General features: G+C 39.8%; 2 protein-coding genes across 6 annotated transcripts in view; one reads left to right on the forward strand and one right to left on the reverse strand.

The window, feature by feature from the left end:
* The window catches only part of Ndufaf5 (NADH:ubiquinone oxidoreductase complex assembly factor 5), a 29,918-nt gene extending 19,208 nt beyond the window's left edge, over positions 1-10,710 (reverse strand). For 3 of the 5 annotated variants that reach the window (XR_003378540.1, XM_005365528.3, XM_013353162.2), the window contains exons 1-4: positions 10,446-10,710; positions 7,471-7,511; positions 3,373-3,436; positions 1,260-1,307 (exon numbers count right to left, since the gene is read on the reverse strand). Coding sequence is in view for 2 of the 5 variants with exons in the window: in XM_005365528.3 (XP_005365585.2) it covers positions 1,260-1,307; positions 3,373-3,436; positions 7,471-7,511; positions 10,446-10,664 (372 nt within the window). In the remaining 3 variants the exon portion in view is untranslated. Of the gene's footprint in view, positions 1-1,259; positions 1,308-3,372; positions 3,437-7,470; positions 7,512-7,600; positions 7,698-8,109; positions 8,115-10,445 lie in introns of those variants that run through there. The other 2 variants (XM_026788520.1, XM_026788521.1) reach the window with 2 other exon arrangements.
* Positions 10,711-10,808: 98 nt separating this feature from the next.
* Positions 10,809-18,015, forward strand: part of Esf1 (ESF1 nucleolar pre-rRNA processing protein homolog) — a 48,975-nt gene continuing 41,768 nt past the window's right edge. The window contains exons 1-3 of the mRNA XM_026788448.1: positions 10,809-10,920; positions 12,296-12,976; positions 16,377-16,708. Coding sequence (XP_026644249.1) covers positions 12,337-12,976; positions 16,377-16,708 — 972 coding nt within the window. The 5' untranslated portion in view covers positions 10,809-10,920; positions 12,296-12,336. The remainder of the gene's footprint in view (positions 10,921-12,295; positions 12,977-16,376; positions 16,709-18,015) is intronic.

Consider the following 18,015-nt stretch of genomic DNA (forward strand, 5'->3'; position numbering starts at 1 on the left):
AGGAAGGAAGGAAGGAAGGAAGGAAGGAAGGAAGGAAGGCAGGCAGGCAGGCAGGCAGGCAGGCAGGCAGGCAGGCAGGCAGGCAGGCAGGCAGGCTGACTGACTGGCAGGCAGTTAGTTTGTATTCTTTGCAGAGGACCCAGGTTGAATTTCCAGCACCCAAAAAGGCTCACAACCATCTGTAACTCCAGTTTCAAGGCACCCGATGCCCCCTTCTTGTTTTCACAAGCAACAGGCATGCACATGATACACATACATACAACCAGGCAAAACACTCACAAATACAAACTAAAAATAAACTTTGAAAAAGAAACACACCCATGCCCAGAGTGAGAGACAAAGACAGACAGAAAGACTCTGACTGACTGATAAATGGCCGAAATCCAATAATCAAGTTATTTTACTGAACTAGTAATCAAAAAAAGAAAAAATTAAAAAGGCAATTTTAAATTTTTACTTGTCTGAGTAACAAAAACAAAAGGGTTGGACCAGGGTTGCCAAAGAAAATAAGAAAAAAAGCACTTTCACGGAAAATCCTCATTCATCTTTCTAGGGACAATCTGGAGACATATACTGAACATGAAAAATAAATGAACAAATAAATTTTATCAAGAATTTATTGAGCCGGGCGATGGTGGCGCACGCCTTTAATCCTAGCACTCGGGAGGCAGAGGCAGGCGGATCTCTGTGAGTTTGAGACCAGCCTGGTCTACAGAGCTAGTTCCAGGACAGGCTCCAAAGCCACAGAGAAACCCTGTCTCGAAAAACCAAAAAAAAAAAAAAGAATTTATCTACAGGCAAAAGTAAATAACCAAACACACAGTCACTTCCCAGGAGATGTTAACAGCAGGATGCTACCGAGAAACCAGAACTGCAGCAGGGTTCTAGACCTGCTCAGAGAAATCTGCTATGTGATACTGGCAGGCTATGTGGTCATTTTAAAAAGAGGTACACACATATAAACAATATTCAAACAGAATAACATCCCATAAAACCATGGAATGTTAATGTGCTACTGTTCACATGAACTTGGGCAATGGAGGTAGTTACACGCTTATAAAGGTGGGAGGCCAAACGACCCCAACAGCTGTCTCTAGGAAGTAAGATTAGGAATCTCTTCCTTACTGTATTCCTGTATTGTTTGAGTCTTCCTCATGTGTACATATTTATAATTACACTTACATTACATTGTGAAAGAAATAAAGAACGAAAAATTGAGCCAGGTGGTCAGAAACAAAGAGTATTAAAAAGCTACCTACCAAAGCATGTTCTGCAATGTCTGTTTGGAAAATCTTTCCCACAATCTCCTGCAATGGGATAATCAGAGAAAAACAATTACCAAAATTTCCAAAGGAGTAAATTATAATTTTCAGTTTTGTAATGTTATTTTCTGATCAAGTCCAGTATGATATGCAAATTTAGAAGACATAATGAATACCACAGATTTAATACATGGAATTAATTATATTAATACATTTAACTCATTTAAGAAAATAAAGACTACATCCTACTCTACTCAACTACATGAACTTTTCTTGGTTTAATACGCTACAAGCTAGACTGCACACTCCTGTGATAAAAGGACTTGGAACAGATTCCTGCTTTCAGTCTCCATTCAAAGAGCTTACAGAAAAGCAAGAAAGGAGCTAAGGGACTCATTTCCGTTTCAATGATCCTCTCTTCTTTCCGAGAGTAAAAGGGTTCGGACGACTTCTGTCCCACACTAAATTCCCCATGCTGCTCTTTTCTCCAGGATCCTGATCCCTCCATCATTACTTCCTCTAATCTTTAATCTGGGTCTTCTGGTCTCTTCTTCTCACCTAACAACAAGCATTATCTTCCCAGTCTTGAGAAAATTCTTACCTCTGAGCACCTTTTTGGTTTTATTCAGTTTTATTTGTGTATTAGAAACGTACACTTGATAGTTTTTTGCTTATAATTAAGGACTCTACTCACGAGGTCCACAATTCTTGGTGCCTACCATGTCACTGTTCACTAAGTCGCCCCCTAGTGGCGGCTCACGGTCTAAGCATGGGTCAGTCCTGGTCAGTCTATCTCTTCATCTATAGCACCATGAGACCTCCAGGAAACATCTTCAGTGATTTCTATTGCAGCTTCACAGCTGTTAGAGAAACCGCTACTTTTCAGCTCACAGCACACTCACTTTTTTGGCTCAGTACTTAGCAAGCGTATATCCTACCAATACTTTGTTAGGCAGCGGGAAGGATAAAGAGAGCACTGAAAGTTGAACTGTTTGCTGATTTCCATGGCATAGCTACTCCGACAAGGTGGATTACATGCTACTTGATGCACGCTTGGTAAGAGAGGTACGGAACTGGATCTCAGATGCCAGTTCCAAGACACTACTGTGGAGAGCAAAGAAAGAAGCTAATCAATCTGATTATCTATCAGCCTCTCTCTTGAAAATCTGAACAAAGATACATATAGACAGGAGCAAAGGTCTCTGAGCTAGATAGTACATACACTTAAGGTTAGAGAGGTTGCTAAAAACTAACTCTTGGCAGGGTTACAAAATAGTAGTACTTGACAGTTTCCTTGGTGTGACTATTTCTGCCATAGCTGATTTCAAGTTATCGATACAATGCCATTAAACAGAGTTGGAGAGAGATAACAATTAGCTCTTATGAGCTGGAAAAAGCTAGATTGGGACCACATACATCAAAAATACTAGGGATAGTCTACAGGAGAGAAAGACAGAAGATAACATGTAGCATCCATGTAACCCCAGAAATGCTTAAACAAAATGAAAACAAAGAGAAAAATATATAGGTGTAAAGAAATTATTGAATTTCTAAAAACTTCAAGAATTATTGAAAACTTAGGAGTACAGTAAGTTCCAAGTGTCCAGGTCTAAGTAAGTCAATTCAAATATCTTCTTTTCCTTTAAATACATATTTTTAATTCTTATTTTATATATCTAAATTATTGAATACTTAAATTCCTTTAAAATTATTATATTAGAAGCACTGAATAAATGCTTAGCAATTTTAACATAATCGAAATCTAAATAACTAAAGTGATAAGGGAAGTCTTTTCTTAAAATAAACTAAATTAGGGGCTGAGGAGATGACTCAGTTGCCTTCAAAGCACTGTGAGTTCAATTCCCTGAGCCCACATTTAAGAAAGCTGATCACAGTGGTTCCTGCAATGCTTGCAAAGGGAAGAGACAGGCAGTTCCCAGGGCTTCCTGGCCCCCTAGTATAGCCTACTTGGCAAGAAGATGGCCTACAAGAGACTTGTCTTAAAAACCACATGTACCTGCACACACAAACAAATGCTCTAGGGATGCTTATGTATGTGCACACACACAATTTTATTTTTTAAAATTGATTAAGCCAGTGTATAAAATACCTTATTTAAATGTTGTGCTATGTAGCCTCTTCCACATCCCACATCCAGTACAAGGGGAAAATCTCTGAAAAAAACAGATATAAAAGTTAAGCTTTGCAATACAGTCCATAAAATAATCAAGAACTAATCTTAAGTAAAAACATTTTACTAACTACACCTTTCAGGAGCCTTGACGCACCAGCTCTATCTAGCAGAAGATATAATGTTCTACTTTCCATATGAAATGTCATCAAGCGTTTTTAAACTTGGGCTGGGGATACAGCTCAGTGGGATAGTTCCTGTTCAGCACGTGCAAGACACTCAATTCAACCTCCAGCACCACAGGGGAAAAAAAACAACTAAAAACACGCCCTCTAAAAACTTCAAGAATTACTGAAAACTTAGAAGTACAGTAAGTTCCAAGTGTCCAGGTCTAAGTAAGTCAATTCAAATATCTTCTTTTCCTTTAAATACATATTTTTAATTCTTATTTTATATATCTAAATGTTTTTATGGCAATGTATTGTATGTATATCATGTGCACGCCTGGTGACCATGGAAACCAAAAGTGGGCATTCGATTCCTTAGAACTGAAGTTACAGATGGCTGTGAACCTCCACGTGGGTACTGAGTACAGAACCCAAGTCCTCTGGAAGCACAACCAGTTCTCTTAACTACTGAGATGTCTTCCAGGTCCCAACTCAAACATCTCATATAAGCAGCAATCAATACTTGAATTCAGTCAATCTGAACCCAGAGACAGAAGAGTAAAGCTCCGTATCAGACTAGCTCCTCTAAATTGGGACACGCATCAACTGTTTCTATAAACAAAAGAACAGAAAGAACTGCAGTTTAATTTTTCTTAAGAATGGCTGCCAAGGGAGATGCAGGGGAGGAGGACTGTGGTTGGAATGTAAAATGAAATTTTAAAAAATAAATTAATTTAAAAAAAGAATGGTTGCCAAAACTGGGCTGAGGAGATGGCCCACTTAATAAAGCGCTTCCATGTGAGCATGATGACTTCCAAGCACCAGCACCCACATAGAAGTGAAGCTTAAGTGTGGCAGCACGTGCCTATAATCCCAGAGCTGGAAAGGAAGAGACAGATGGATCTCTGGGGCTTGCTAGGCAGCACAAAAAAAAACTGGCACCCAAAGGGAGTGGCGCTACTAGGAGGTGTGGCCTTGTTAGAGGAAGTGTGTCACTGTGGGAGCAGGCTGTGAGATTTCTTATGCTCAGGATACCACCCAGTGTTTCAATTAACTTCCTGTTGCCTGCAAGATGTAGGATTCCCAGCTACTTCTCCAGCACCATGTCTGCCTGTATACCACCATGTTCTACACCATATGATAAAAGATTGAACCTCTGAACTGTAAAATGTAGTGGTGTTTCATTTATATTTTAATAAATAAAGCTTGCCTGAAATCAGAAAAGTAAAACTGTCACACTGGCCAGCCTTACAGACCAGGCAGTAATGGCATACACCTGTAATCCAAATAGCCACAATAACACACACCTTTAATCCCAGTAGCTTGCCATAGAAACCAGGCCATAGTGGTGCACGCCTTTAATCCCAGCCCTAGAGAAGATTATAAAATGGGAAGAGACAGCTCTCAGTCTCAATCTCATCTGAGGTTTCCCGGAGGCAGGATCACCATTTTTGAACTAAGGTTAATGTAAGAGCCAGTAAATGGCTGCTTTGCTTTTCTAGTCTTCCAGATGAACCCCTATATATGTCTCTGAGTTTTTATTGATTATATATCAGTAAGCAGGACACCCCAATTAACTGTTTTCCTTTATAAGAGTTGCCCTGGTCATCGTGTATCCTCACAGCACAGAAACCCTATCTGAGACACCAGTCTAGTACAATCAGCAAGGTCCAGGCAAGACTCTGTCTCAAAAAATATGGGAAAAGGTGACAAGAAAGACACCCAACATCAACCTCTGGTTTCAGTATGCGTTAAGTACATATGCACACTCATACCTACAACACATGTATGCACTCATGTTCATGCATACACATAAAAAAATGATAAAAAGATGCATGTCAAATTATAAAATACCAGATGGAAAAACATTACTGACATTTTATTTTACTTAATGTTTTATGTCTGGATTATGAAGGAACAATAAATAATACTTTTAGAATTAGAAAAACATGTATTCAAATTTTGGACCTGCACATGTGACTAAACGTGATTAAGCCTGGCTACCTCTCTTTCCTCATCAATAAAATGAGGGAGAGAGCTCCATGAATAGGAGCACTTGCTGCATTTGCAGAGGCCCCAGACTCAGTTCCCAACACTCTTATCAGGTGGCTAATGACTACCTGCACCCCTAGTTCTTCCAGACTCTGTAGTACCTGCATTTACATATGCTCAGGTGCACATATATACAGATGAAATTAAAAACAAAGTCTTCAGAAAACAAAAGAAATTACTGTTTTTACTGTGTATAAAATATTTAGCTCAGTTTAACTGTTTAAGAAAAATGAATTATCTCACTGTTTAACAGTACTAAAAGGCCCCAACTCTTAAAAATTGTAATAAAAATCTGGGTAGTTTTTTAAATTAATAAAGCAGAGCACTGATAATACAAACTTCTCAGCTGTTTATTTGTTTATCCTTATGATACAAAGGATGGAAACTGTAGGCTTGTGCATAGTAAGCACAAATCCAGGCCTGTTAAGTACTAATAATGGACAGGATGTCAACACAAGTACATTTAAAGGTATTTTAAAGAATTTAATTCCAAACATTTAATGTTTAAATTAAAATTTCAGTCACAATCACAACAATCTTCATGGATTTAGCTTTATTATCCTTATAGCTGTGGCATAGTTTGTGAACTCCAAACTGAAAAGCAAAACTTAATGCTTCATTCATTAAATCACAAACAAAGTATAATTCAGGGAAATGGTAACAGTAAGCTATTTTTGTCTTTAAAATAATTAGTGACAAAAATGAAAGGAGGGGGCCTTTTGCCATAAGGAAGTATTTTCTACCTTACAAAATTATAGACTCCTTTTCATTTGTAAAGGTGTATCTAAAATACAGTCGGAGAGCCTGTGATTTTATAAAACTCTCCCTGCTTTTAACAGAAAACTGTGATAAATTTATCCTATATTGGTATAATTCAATGAAGATCATGTAAAGAAAAGTCAACAAAAAGGAGTGATTCGCTAATGTCGGAGAGCAATTCTAGTATAAAGCCATTATTTGGCTGCAGTTCCACTACATGGTGACAAGCCGAAATCAATAAAGTTTTCATTATGCCCAGAGCATGGAGCAACAGATACATCAAGATTTTTATACTACTTAATGAAAGTGTTCTTTCTCAAGTCATTCCCCAGAGAATTGTCATAAAAATCTGTACTACCATTAGCAATGTGTAAGATAAAATGGGCAAGGCCTTACCGACATAAACTGGGAAACAAATCTAGCTACACTTTCTCCCTCACTCAAATGGCAAAAGATTCTATTACTCATTTCAGTAAAACCTAAATGTAGGTTTAATAATCTTAAGATTTCACATGTAGTCAACATTTTAGTTCTATATTTTGAGCAATCTCTCTATTACTAAATTTGGTCTAAAACAAACAGATCAGCCATTCAGGCTTGAAGAAAGGCAAAAGTTTTACATCCATACTATTTTTTAAAAAAGAAAATAACAATGAAGAAAATGTCATTTGCTTTCCCAGACAAGAAAAAGGACAGCCAGGTGGGGCCATGCATACTCATCATCTCAGCACTCAGGAGGCAGAGGCAAGAGGAGTGCCATGAGCTGGAAGCCAGCAAGCCTGGGCTACATCGCGAGACCCTGTCCCAAGCATCTGAAAAGGAAAGAAGATGTTTAGAGTTATTTATATTGCCCATTCTGGCAATAAAATTCTCACATATCAAGTTCTCATCGTTTAGTTTCAAGTCTCCACTCAAGGACAGATTCTGTTGCTCACCAGGAGTGGTGAAGCGCGTCTGTATTCCCAGATGCTCAGGTCAAGGCCAGGCCTAGGGGTCAGAGCAAGATGCTGTTCAGGGAAAGAGAGACAGAGAAACTAAGACAAGAGGGGAGAGAGAGAGAAAAAGAGGGACTGCATCTCATTATAACATCATCTCCTACCTGGCTATGTCATACACACGGTCTGCAATCCGACTGCCAACCTGAAAGATTTCAAGTCAGTGGGTTAAATACACAGAGAAGATGTAACAGAGAAGTAACATTCTTTTTTTAAACCTAAGAGTCAACTTACGTGTCAAAATGATAAGTACTTTGTAATCCCATTTTCTATTTTCCCACAGCAACTTTCTTTACAAATACTGGATATAGATAAAATATTATAAAACATATCCCTGGAAACAAAGTGAAGCAAATTACTTTAGAGCCAATTTAATAAAATCAAGATTAAATAATCTGCTAAGTGTGGCAGCTATATATGTCTATATATGTTTATAGACCTAGCAGTCAGGAGGCTGAGGCAGGAGGATTGCCACAAATCTGAGGCTGGTCTGTAATAAATGGTGACATGTTGAGTTCCAAGCTAGCATATACTAGAAAGACCCTTGTCTCAAAACCCCAAAAACAACATAAAGACTAGGACGCTGAGACAGGTGGATCTCATGTGAGTTTGAGGCCAGACTGGTCTATATTACATAGTGAATTCCAGGACAACCAGACCTACAGTGAGATTCTGCCTCAAAAAAAAAAAAAAAAAACTTGCTCTAAACAATCTTAAAAAATCTTAAAAAATGGTATACATACTTGGCCTTTGTATTCCATGTGATGCAAGATAAGAATGAAAAGGAAAGAAACATTATCCTGATTGTTTTTTTTTGTCAGGTCAACACAAATCCAGACATACCTGGAAGAGAGAATTCTTTCTTTCCTTCTTCCCCCCAACCCCTTTGGTTTCTCAAGGCAGGATCTCTCTGTGGATTCCTTGGCTGTCCTGGAACTCGTTTTGTAGACCAGGCTGGCCTCAAACTCACAGAGATCGCCTACCTCTGCCTCCTGAGTGCTGGAATTCTAAGTATGGGCCAAAAAGGTGTGGGCTGGCCACTGCCCACATGAAAGAGGGAAATCTTAGTTGAGAAAATGTTTCCATAAGAGCAGCCTATAGGCCAGGTTGTAGGGCACTTTCTTGATTAATGATGGATGTGGGAAGATCCAGTTCATCCTGGGTGGTGCCGCCCCTAGGGCAGGTGGCCCTGGATGGTATAAGCAAAGCATGAGGAGAAAGCCAGCAAGGAGCATGATTTCATAGCCTTTGCTTCAGTTCCTGCCTCCAGGTTCCTGGCCTGACTTCCCTCAGAAATGAAGTGTAACTTGGGAGTTGTAAGATAAATCCTTTCTTCCTCAAGTTGTTTTTGATCATAGTGCTTTATCACAACAATAGAAACCCCAACTAAGACCAAGACAACTGTAATGTTAAGTTGAGAGCATCACCCCAGCCCCTGGCATCCACCCCAGGCCCCTGGCCTGAGAGTTGCATTGGTCTGGACTCCAAATCCCAGAGCATGCCAGGTCCTGACCCCTCCCACAGGGTATTTAAGTGGGAGCCCAGAAGAGAAAGATATGGGCCTGGGTTTTACATATGATCCCTGGTTCCCCTGCCAAACTCTAGGCCAATAGAAAGTGTTGCATTTAATAAAACATGGTCTAATTGGATTTCTTTGCACCGGCGGAGCGACTCGTCTTAGGATTTTTCCTAACAACAACTGATATGTTAGTGTTCACAGACATTGGCATGAAATACATTAAATTAAAAATTATTCACCTTGGCTAAGGATTATAAATCAGTATATAAATGATCACTTAATAAAAACTTAGTACAAACTTTGTGTAGTAGCTTCTAAATGAATTAACTATGTTTTTGTTTTGTCTGAGAAACGACACCCAGGCTGGCTTTGAACTCATAACAACCCTCTAATCCCCAGCTTCAGCCTCCTGAATGCCAGGATCACAGACGTGGGTTACCACACTCACCCGATCTACATTAACTGCTTTTTTTTGTCCCTTTAGTAACTTTTGCAAATTAGTGAACATCAAGTCTGGAAAAATACAGTTGACCAGCTCTCCCAGCACAATATAAAAGAAATTCGTCGGGTGGTGGTGGTGCACGCCTTTAATCCCAGCACGGGAGGCAGAGGCAGGCAGATCTCTGTGAGTTCGAGACCAGCCTGGTCTACAAGAGCTAGTTCCAGGACAGGCTCCAAAGCTACAAAGGAACCCTGCAGATAGATTAGATAGATAGATAGATAGATAGATAGATAGATAGATAGATAGATAGATAGATAGATAGATAGATAGATAGATAGATAGGAAAGCTGAATGGCAAGTACCACCCTGAACTGGGCTAGTGACATCTGCCGTTGAGGTTTACTATTCCTTCACACACTTCACTCAGCCTCTTATAAACATTCTGGAGCTGTGATTATTACTATTTGAGAACTCGGAATATAGTTGTTTTTGTTTTGAGAGGGTGATGGGCAAGGGTTAGGTACATCGAAGTCTTTTCCCTTCATATACTTTACTGAATATATTCTAGCTCTGCATTCACGCGGCTTCAGTCGGGCTGTAATCCGGGTGCTTTTCTTGAACAGAAAGAGGTGCCTGTTGCAAGGCCCCTACAGGTCCTTTCCGCCTCAGGAGTTCGGGACTTTTCCTTTTCCTAGGTGACTCGTCCTATCTCCCATCTCAGCTCGACTGATTTCTCACATCTTTCTCGACGGCAGCCGCTCTTGACCATCCGTGCCATCAATCAGGCCATTTCCCTTCTTCTTCACCTCATTTGGCTGAAATTACATTCCACGTCTACGCGTGTCTCGCGCTCTCTCCTTAATGCTATCCTACAAAAGCGGGGGTCTGGAGTGTGTGTGTTTGGGGGCGGGAGGAGGTTATTGCTTTGCCCTGGAACTCAAGCAGAAGCAGTACTTGCTAAGCGAATGAGAGACTGCCGTGCACACTACCCGAGCCCCGGACTTTCAGAATACAAAGGCCAGGAAAGGTGAAGCTTCTTGTCAAGGTCACAGGGCCGGGTGGGTCGGCCTGCCCGGTCGGGCTCCGCGCCTCCCTCCGTCGCTGTCCCGCGGTCTCACCTCCTCCTTCAGGTAGTCAAATTTCATGGGCTCAGGCTGTCGAGCTGCCCAGTTTTTCTGCTTCCTCTTCAATTCCCTGTCGAAGATGTTTAGGGCTCTGGGCGAGGTGCTGCCCGAAGGAGGGACACCGGAAGCTACCTCCCTGCGACCACCGTTCCCTGCGGAGCCCGCCGGGCCCCAGAGCCTCGTTAGCCGCCAAAGCACGACCGGTCGCAGCATCTCCGGCCACGGCGCCACAGCAGGGCATAGTTTTCTATTGTGCGCATGCGCCGGTGGGAGTACGGCTAGCACAACAATACAAAATTGTTCCAAGAGGAAAAAGGCAAAGTTGAAGTAGTTTGGCCTAGCTCGCCTGCCGTTACGGGCGAGCGTCACGCAAAGGATTATAGGTGTGCGCTCCATGTGAACTCAGACCGGGATCCGAAAAGACGAGTGAAGAGCTGTGTGGGTCTCCGACGGGATCGCCTTGGGGTTTGTGAGTAGTGCGCCCGTTGTTGGTCCCTTTCTGGCCCCGTTGTTCTCTTCAGGGCTGCTCTCGAGCGACCTCAGCCGAGGAACTTTCCCCGAAAGTTTGTGAAGCGGCAGGATGGTTCCGGAACCAGCTAGCTTGGAGCTCCCAGGCCAGAGGAGGAGTGGACGGGAGGGATGAGAGGAATTTATCAGCGCACCCGTGACGTTTTATGTTTTTCCCGTTAGAATGTAAAGGGTTTTGAAGTACAGCAGCCCAGTTGAGAATATGAAGATTAACAAAAGAGAATGGAACCAGAGTATAAAAAACAAATGAGACCAGCTGAGATTGGAGAATCTTATTTTGTTTTTCTCTCTCTCTGTTGAATATACAGTTGGTCACACCAGGCCACATGTCCATGCCCTTGTGTGCTCATATGTTTGGGAGGGTGCTTGCTTATGGGTGCCAAAGGAGGCTGCCTTAATTGTTCTCCACCTTATTTTTTGAGATAGGAGCTCTCATTGGAACCTGAAGCTCCTCAAATAAGCTAAATTGGATGACTTCCTCCTGCCTCTGCCCACCCCAGCCACCAGCTGTAGGATTATAGGCATGCAAGGTTTTTAATGTGTGCATTTTTTGTTTGTTTGTTTGGTTGGTTAGTTTTTGGTTTTTGCGGGGGAGGGGTGGGTTCTTGATTTTTCCAGACAGGGTTTCTTTGTGTAGCCCCCTGCCTGGCCTGTAACTCACTCTGTAGACCAGGCTGGCCTCGAACTCACTGAGATCACCCTGCTGCCTCTGCCTCCCAAGTGCTGGGATTAAAGGCGTGCACCACCACTGTCCAGCTTTTTTCTTTTTTCTGGAGGATCAAATTCGTGTCACGCTTAAGCAGGAAGCACTTCATTGGCTGGGCCTTCTCCCAAATGTCAGGCTTTGGTTTCTTGAAACAGTCTCACTGTGTGGCCCAGGCTGACCACAGTTCCCTCTGTAACTATATAAGGTCTAGCCTCAAACTGATAATCATGTCTCTGCCTTCAGTACCCTGGCTTTACATGTTATGTGACTCCGTGCCCTACTAATCTTTTAATTGATGACAAATACAGTCTAGAAATACAGAAATAATGAGGGCAATAAGCTACTAAACATTACCCTAGGATTCTGTTTGCTTTGTCTTAAATTCATTTCAAGTAAGCTGTAATGTAAGGATTATATTTTACTATGTTTTTCTTTTTTTTTTTTTTTTATGTTTGACCCAGAATAGGTTGGGTAGCTGAAATTCAGTTTAAGCTGTCTTAATTTGGGGGGGGGGGAGAGAGAGAGAACAAGAATACGGTGAACAAATGTGGTTTTTTTCTTATATTTTAATGGTGTTAACCATTTATCATTGTAATATTTTATTTTCCAGTGTTTGATTTTTCTGGATATTTCTTCAGTAAGATCGTAAAAATGTCATCCAAACAAGAAATAATGAATGACCAGCGGTTTAGGCGGGTTTCAAAGGATCCCAGATTTTGGGAAATGCCAGAGAAGGACCGAAAAGTCAAAATTGACAAGAGATTTCGAGCCATGTTTCATGACAAAAAGTTTAAATTGAACTATGCTGTTGACAAAAGAGGGCGCCCTATCACCCACAGCACGACGGAAGACCTGAAACGCTTCTATGACCTGTCAGACTCTGATTCTGATCTCTCTGATGAAGAAAGCAAAGTACTGGACCAAAAGAAAGTAAAGCAGAAAAAGAAACAGACGGAAAAGGAAGTGAAGTCAAAAATGCTGATTGAGGAGAAAAAGAAAGAAACCAAAAAAGTTGATCAGAAGGATCCTATAAACAAAAATGATTTAGATAATTCTGAAAGAATTCAAAAAATGAAAAACGTGTGTAAATCTCAAAAGGTAAATTCAGAAATAAGTCCCAAAAAGAATAGTGAAGAATTTCCACAAGATACAAAAAAGAAAAGGAACATCACCGACCACAGTACAGATTCTTTGCCCAAAGGAAAACCAAGGACCAAAGATTCCAGTACCCCTGAAATTGTGAAATCTCCAACAAGCACTTGTTCTAAGGCAAAAAGAGAAAAGCAATCAGGTTGGTTTGGAGTACTGATTCTTCTGTATTACACTATTTTGCTGTGCTCTTTTAAAAACATAAACAATAATTATTTTGTAGTATGATGAGAACAGATGAGTGTTTTATTTTAAAATATATAACCATGAAAGAAACAATATGCAATGATTTCTTCTTGTTTTGATACCAGAAGACAAGCAGGAAAGCTTGGGTAAGTGAACATTGCTGAGAGCTCCTATATGTTGTTACATAGGAAGAGATGTGCTTGAAGAAGGTAAGTAGAATTGGGTACTCTTCATTTAGTTCATTCAGCTACGTGACAACTACTGTAAGGCATGGTTCCCTCCTTAGGGTTATCGCGAGTCTATTTCATTTAGAAAACGGCATATCCTATGACCATACAGACACAGTGCTCTGGGGTTCATAGTTTGGTGAGAGGATTACAATTTTGACTGAAGCAGCGTGTTGATTTCCCTTGAGCAAGTGCAGCATCAGCAGAGTGTATGACTTGAATGGAGATTAGATTTGGTCTTAGCTCTTCTTTCCCTCTTATAGATGATTTTAGGCAGATAACAGCCTGCTTAACTTTGTATGATAACCCTGGTCTGCTGGCACCATCCACTACAAATACATTGTAATAGTATTTCCTAATAGTGGTATTAAAAAAGGAAAAATAAAGAGATGAAATAATTTTATTTATTTATATCCAGTAAATCAAAATTTCATTTCTATGTAATTAATGATAACAAAGTTATACTTTTATAGTCTTGTTTAGTATTAATCTCAAATTGTAAGAGTCATATTTCAAATACTAAATTGTCTCTTTTGACTGTTACCTTCCACATTGGACAGCATAGAGCAAAAGTAGAAATGTCAAACCTGTAATACAAAATATTGTAGCAGGAAGGGCCATAAGTGAGATTAAAAGATGTCAAAAGAGACTAATCCAAATATAATCAAAGAAAAATTCATAAGAGATGCATTATTTGTTTATTTTTTGTATTGGGTTTTGGGGGTGGTAGCAGTTGAGATTAAGTTTGAGGATCAAAGAAGTTGTTGAGCAAATTTAGGATTGGATGTATGTAGATCAGCAGTCCTGTTCCGTTAGACAGTAAAATCTTAAAGACTTTAGTAGTTTTCAGCCAAATAGTATCTGCAAAATCTTACTTTAAATACCTCCCTATATTCTGCAAAATCTTCTTACTTTAAATAACTTCCTGTGTCCTGGCATGCTGATAATGCCTGTAATCCTGACAATTGTTAAGATGAGTCACAAGGATCAGTTCTAGACCATCCTCAGCTTCATAGTGATTTTGAGGCTAGTGTGGACTACACGAGACCCTGTTTTAAATTAAAAACAGGCAAGATGGCTCAGCAGGTAAAGGTGCTTGCTGCTCAAGCCCTGCAACCTGGTCTTCAGTATCCATGTAAAGGAGGAAGTAGAGAACTAACTGCACAAAATTGTGCTGGCCTCCACATATGACATATGTCCCTCCTCCTTCCCCATGCATAAGCATATCATGCACAGATATGCAAACAAAAATAGTTTTGAAGTTGTTCTGTATGTATGTAAATGTACTATGGAGGTCAAAGAAGAGGGCATTGGTTCCCTTGGAATTGGAGTTACAGGTGGCTGTGAACCACCATGTGGGTGTTGGGAACCAAACCAGATTTTCTACATGGTCATAACCACTGAACCATCTCTCTAACTCCCTCAATATAGTGCATTAACTATAAATGATTCGTTAATTAATAATTAAAGACTTGAGAGCATATAAATTTTCTCTTTGCTTTCTTTTAGTTCAATGTAGGCAATAAATATTGGATTAATGAATCAATATTATAAAAACATAGAATTAAGAACAAATTTCACTTTTTACCTTAAGTTTTAAATTTTACTTTTCATTCTCCAAACTTAGAGCCTTTTGAGTAAGCGGAAACAGAAATATCAGTTTAAACGCAGTACATAAGATACTCACACATGCAGAGGTGATTGTATTCAGAAGTAAAGTACGAACTCCTTCAGAGGTGTGAAAGAAAAATGAGATCCTATTTTAAACAAAATATCTTGGTATGTGGTTAGCTAACACTTATAAAATGTTAGCAGAAATTTTTTAGTTACCGTTGCTGATTGGTAATTTCATTCATATTGCAAGTTTGTTTTTTTTTTGGTTTTTTTTTTTGTTTTTTTTTTTTTTCGAGAAAGGGTTTCACTATGGCTTTGGAGCCTGTCCTGAACTAGCTCTGTAGACCAGGCTGGTCTCGAACTCACAGAGATCCACCTGCCTCTGCCTCCCGAGTGCTAGGATTAAAGGCGTGCGCCACCATCGCCCGGCTCATATTGCAAGTTTTGTCAGTTATGTATGAATGAGTTATAAATTTAATCACCAGCTCACACTTTACTTAGCATATTTCTTAGAGTAAACAGCTCTATTGATGTTTTCTGCTACATGACTCAAAGGTGCTTTGTTTCATTCCAAGGATCAAACCTAGTGTTTTGGGCATACTAGGCAAGCACGCTGCTGTTAACCTTGAAAACTCTTTGAATTCAAATATCCAGAACTCAACTAAAATAAAATCTCTTCATCAAATTTATTATTTTCCAGTGTTTCATGTTTACCTGTCTAGCAGCTAGGGCTAGTAGGCCGTGTCTGTAAGTTAGGAAGGCAGGACTCATTGACACTTGTAAAACTCTTGTTCCCATATCAAATGTCCCTGTCAGTGTACCGTCTGGTTTTACCAAAACTTTTCACTTCGTTACATTTCTACTGCCATCAGCTTTATACTGCCTTCTTTTCTTGTCTAGAGTACTATTCTGTCCCTCCGTTTATAATTCACACCCTCTACACCCCCCGGTTTTCTATAGTATAGTTGAGATGACATCCTCAATCTAATAAATCTGTTTGTTTCTTGACTCCTTGCTAGCGATAAACCACAAATGATTGCTACTTCTTTGTCATTGACAGCTCTTTACAGATGTTTTCCTTGCTATTCAAAACAAATTTCCTTCATCAGTGTTCTCACTGTGCTTACTTAATTCCTCTTCTTCCTTTATGTAGCTGTTGAGTAACCACAATCTTGGAAACTTAATGCTTGAAGAGTATGTGTGTGCATATTGATTTGATTGTTTATTTTAATGCTTGTCACTTATTTATTCAACTGGAAATTGATAACTTTTTGCCAGTGGTTGTGTACTAAACACAACTACTAAGCAGGTGTTCCACGATAAATAAGTATATAAATACACTTACATCATCTTATAAATGTTATGATTTCACCTAAATAACTTAATATAGCATGAATTTTACTGAACTTACGTGCTTTTGTCTTGTAGGAGTTATACTGGATCTAATATCAATAATTTGGATTTAACTTAATTCAGTATACACATCTCCTTTCTCCCTCCCCCAATATGCTATAGTGCTTCCAGTCATTGTGGCAAGAGACAAAGATGCCCTGGAGGAAGATTCAGACAGTGCTAGTGAAATAGGAAGTGATGAGGACTCTGAAGATGAAGTCACAAGTGATGATAGAACTTCAGCTGATGATGATGAAGAGGAGGAAGAAGAAGAGGAAGAGGAAGATAGTGAGGAGGAGGATGAAAGTGACAGTGGTCCTGATCTGGCAAGGGGTAAAGGAAATATAGAAACTAGTTCTGAAGATGAAGATGATTTTGCAGATCTATTTCCAGAAGAACCTGGTTTTGAACATGCTTGGAGAGAATTAGATAAAGATGCTCCTCGGGCTGATGAGGTAACATTTTCAGTAAATTATTTATGAATAACAGGACAGTTAGCTTTTATGGGTGATTGGTTGATGTTATTTAATTAAATAGGAAGGAACTGGACATCTATCTAATGCAGTGATGGAATTCTTGACCGGCATTTCTAGGCTGAATAAAGAAGAGCATGGTGGCGCTCATCTGTAGTAGCATCACTTAGGAAGCAGGAAAATTGTTGTAAACTTAAGAGTAGCCTGGAATGCATAGTCAGTTCTAAGCTAACTTGGATTATAAGCCTGGTCAGTAAAACCCTGTCTCTTTCCAGAAAAGAAAACTAAACAAAAGAAAGCATTAAAAATAAATTAAGTGATAAAAGTTTTACTGGTAAAATGTAGGACTTGTTTGTTGTTGATTGAACCCAGGGTCTCCTGTCTGCCAGGTAGGATACTACCAGTGAATCACATCTCTAGACCCTGGTGGTATCAATGATGATTAAGATTTTGTTTTAAGGACTGGAGATGAACTCAGTTTTACAGTACTTACCTAGCATGTGCAAGGCTCTATGTTCAGTCCCAGCATTAGAAAGAGTAAACACCTTGAAATGGAGCTAGTGTATATAGATTAGATGCATGTCCAAGCACATGAAATGGGAAAGTTCTTTTCCTTCCTTTTATGTTTTGTTGTTGTTGCTTAAAGATAGAATGAAAAGTAATATACTTTGCTGTGATCTTTTCGTACATTTATGCCAGTATACTTTGTTCCTGCCCATCTTCCTTCCATCCTGCCCTCTGCATCCTTCCTGCCCTGCTCTTGCTCATTGCCCATCCCTTTCCTCACCCCAAATAGTTCCCTCTTCTGTTTTTATATACCATGTATTCGTTCATTCTCTCTTCCCCAGCTTCCATCTCTCCCTCTACTATTATGGACCCTTTGTAATTTCGTGATGTATATACACACAAATTTAAATCTGGATTTAGCAGAATTGGGAAATGGTTCCATCCATAAAGTGCTTGCTATACAAACATAAGGACTTGAGTTTCAGTGAAACAAAAGTAGTAGGATCTTAAAGGCTCATTGCCAACCAATCTAACCAACCAGTAAGCTCCAGATTTGGTGAGAGACCAGGTGTAGTGGCACACAATTTAATCCCAGCACTTGGGAGGCAGAGGCAGGTGAATCTCTATGAGTTTAAGGCCAGCCTGGTCTAAATAGTTTCAGGGCAGCCAGAGATACATAGTGAAACCTGTCTTTAAAAATACTGCTGCTACTACTACTACCACCACCACTACACTAACACTACCAACACACTACACTACCACTACCAACACACTAACATTAC

Source organism: Microtus ochrogaster, unplaced genomic scaffold (genome assembly GCF_000317375.1).
Source record: "Microtus ochrogaster isolate Prairie Vole_2 unplaced genomic scaffold, MicOch1.0 UNK3, whole genome shotgun sequence".
Classification (NCBI taxonomy): Eukaryota; Metazoa; Chordata; class Mammalia; order Rodentia; family Cricetidae; genus Microtus; species Microtus ochrogaster.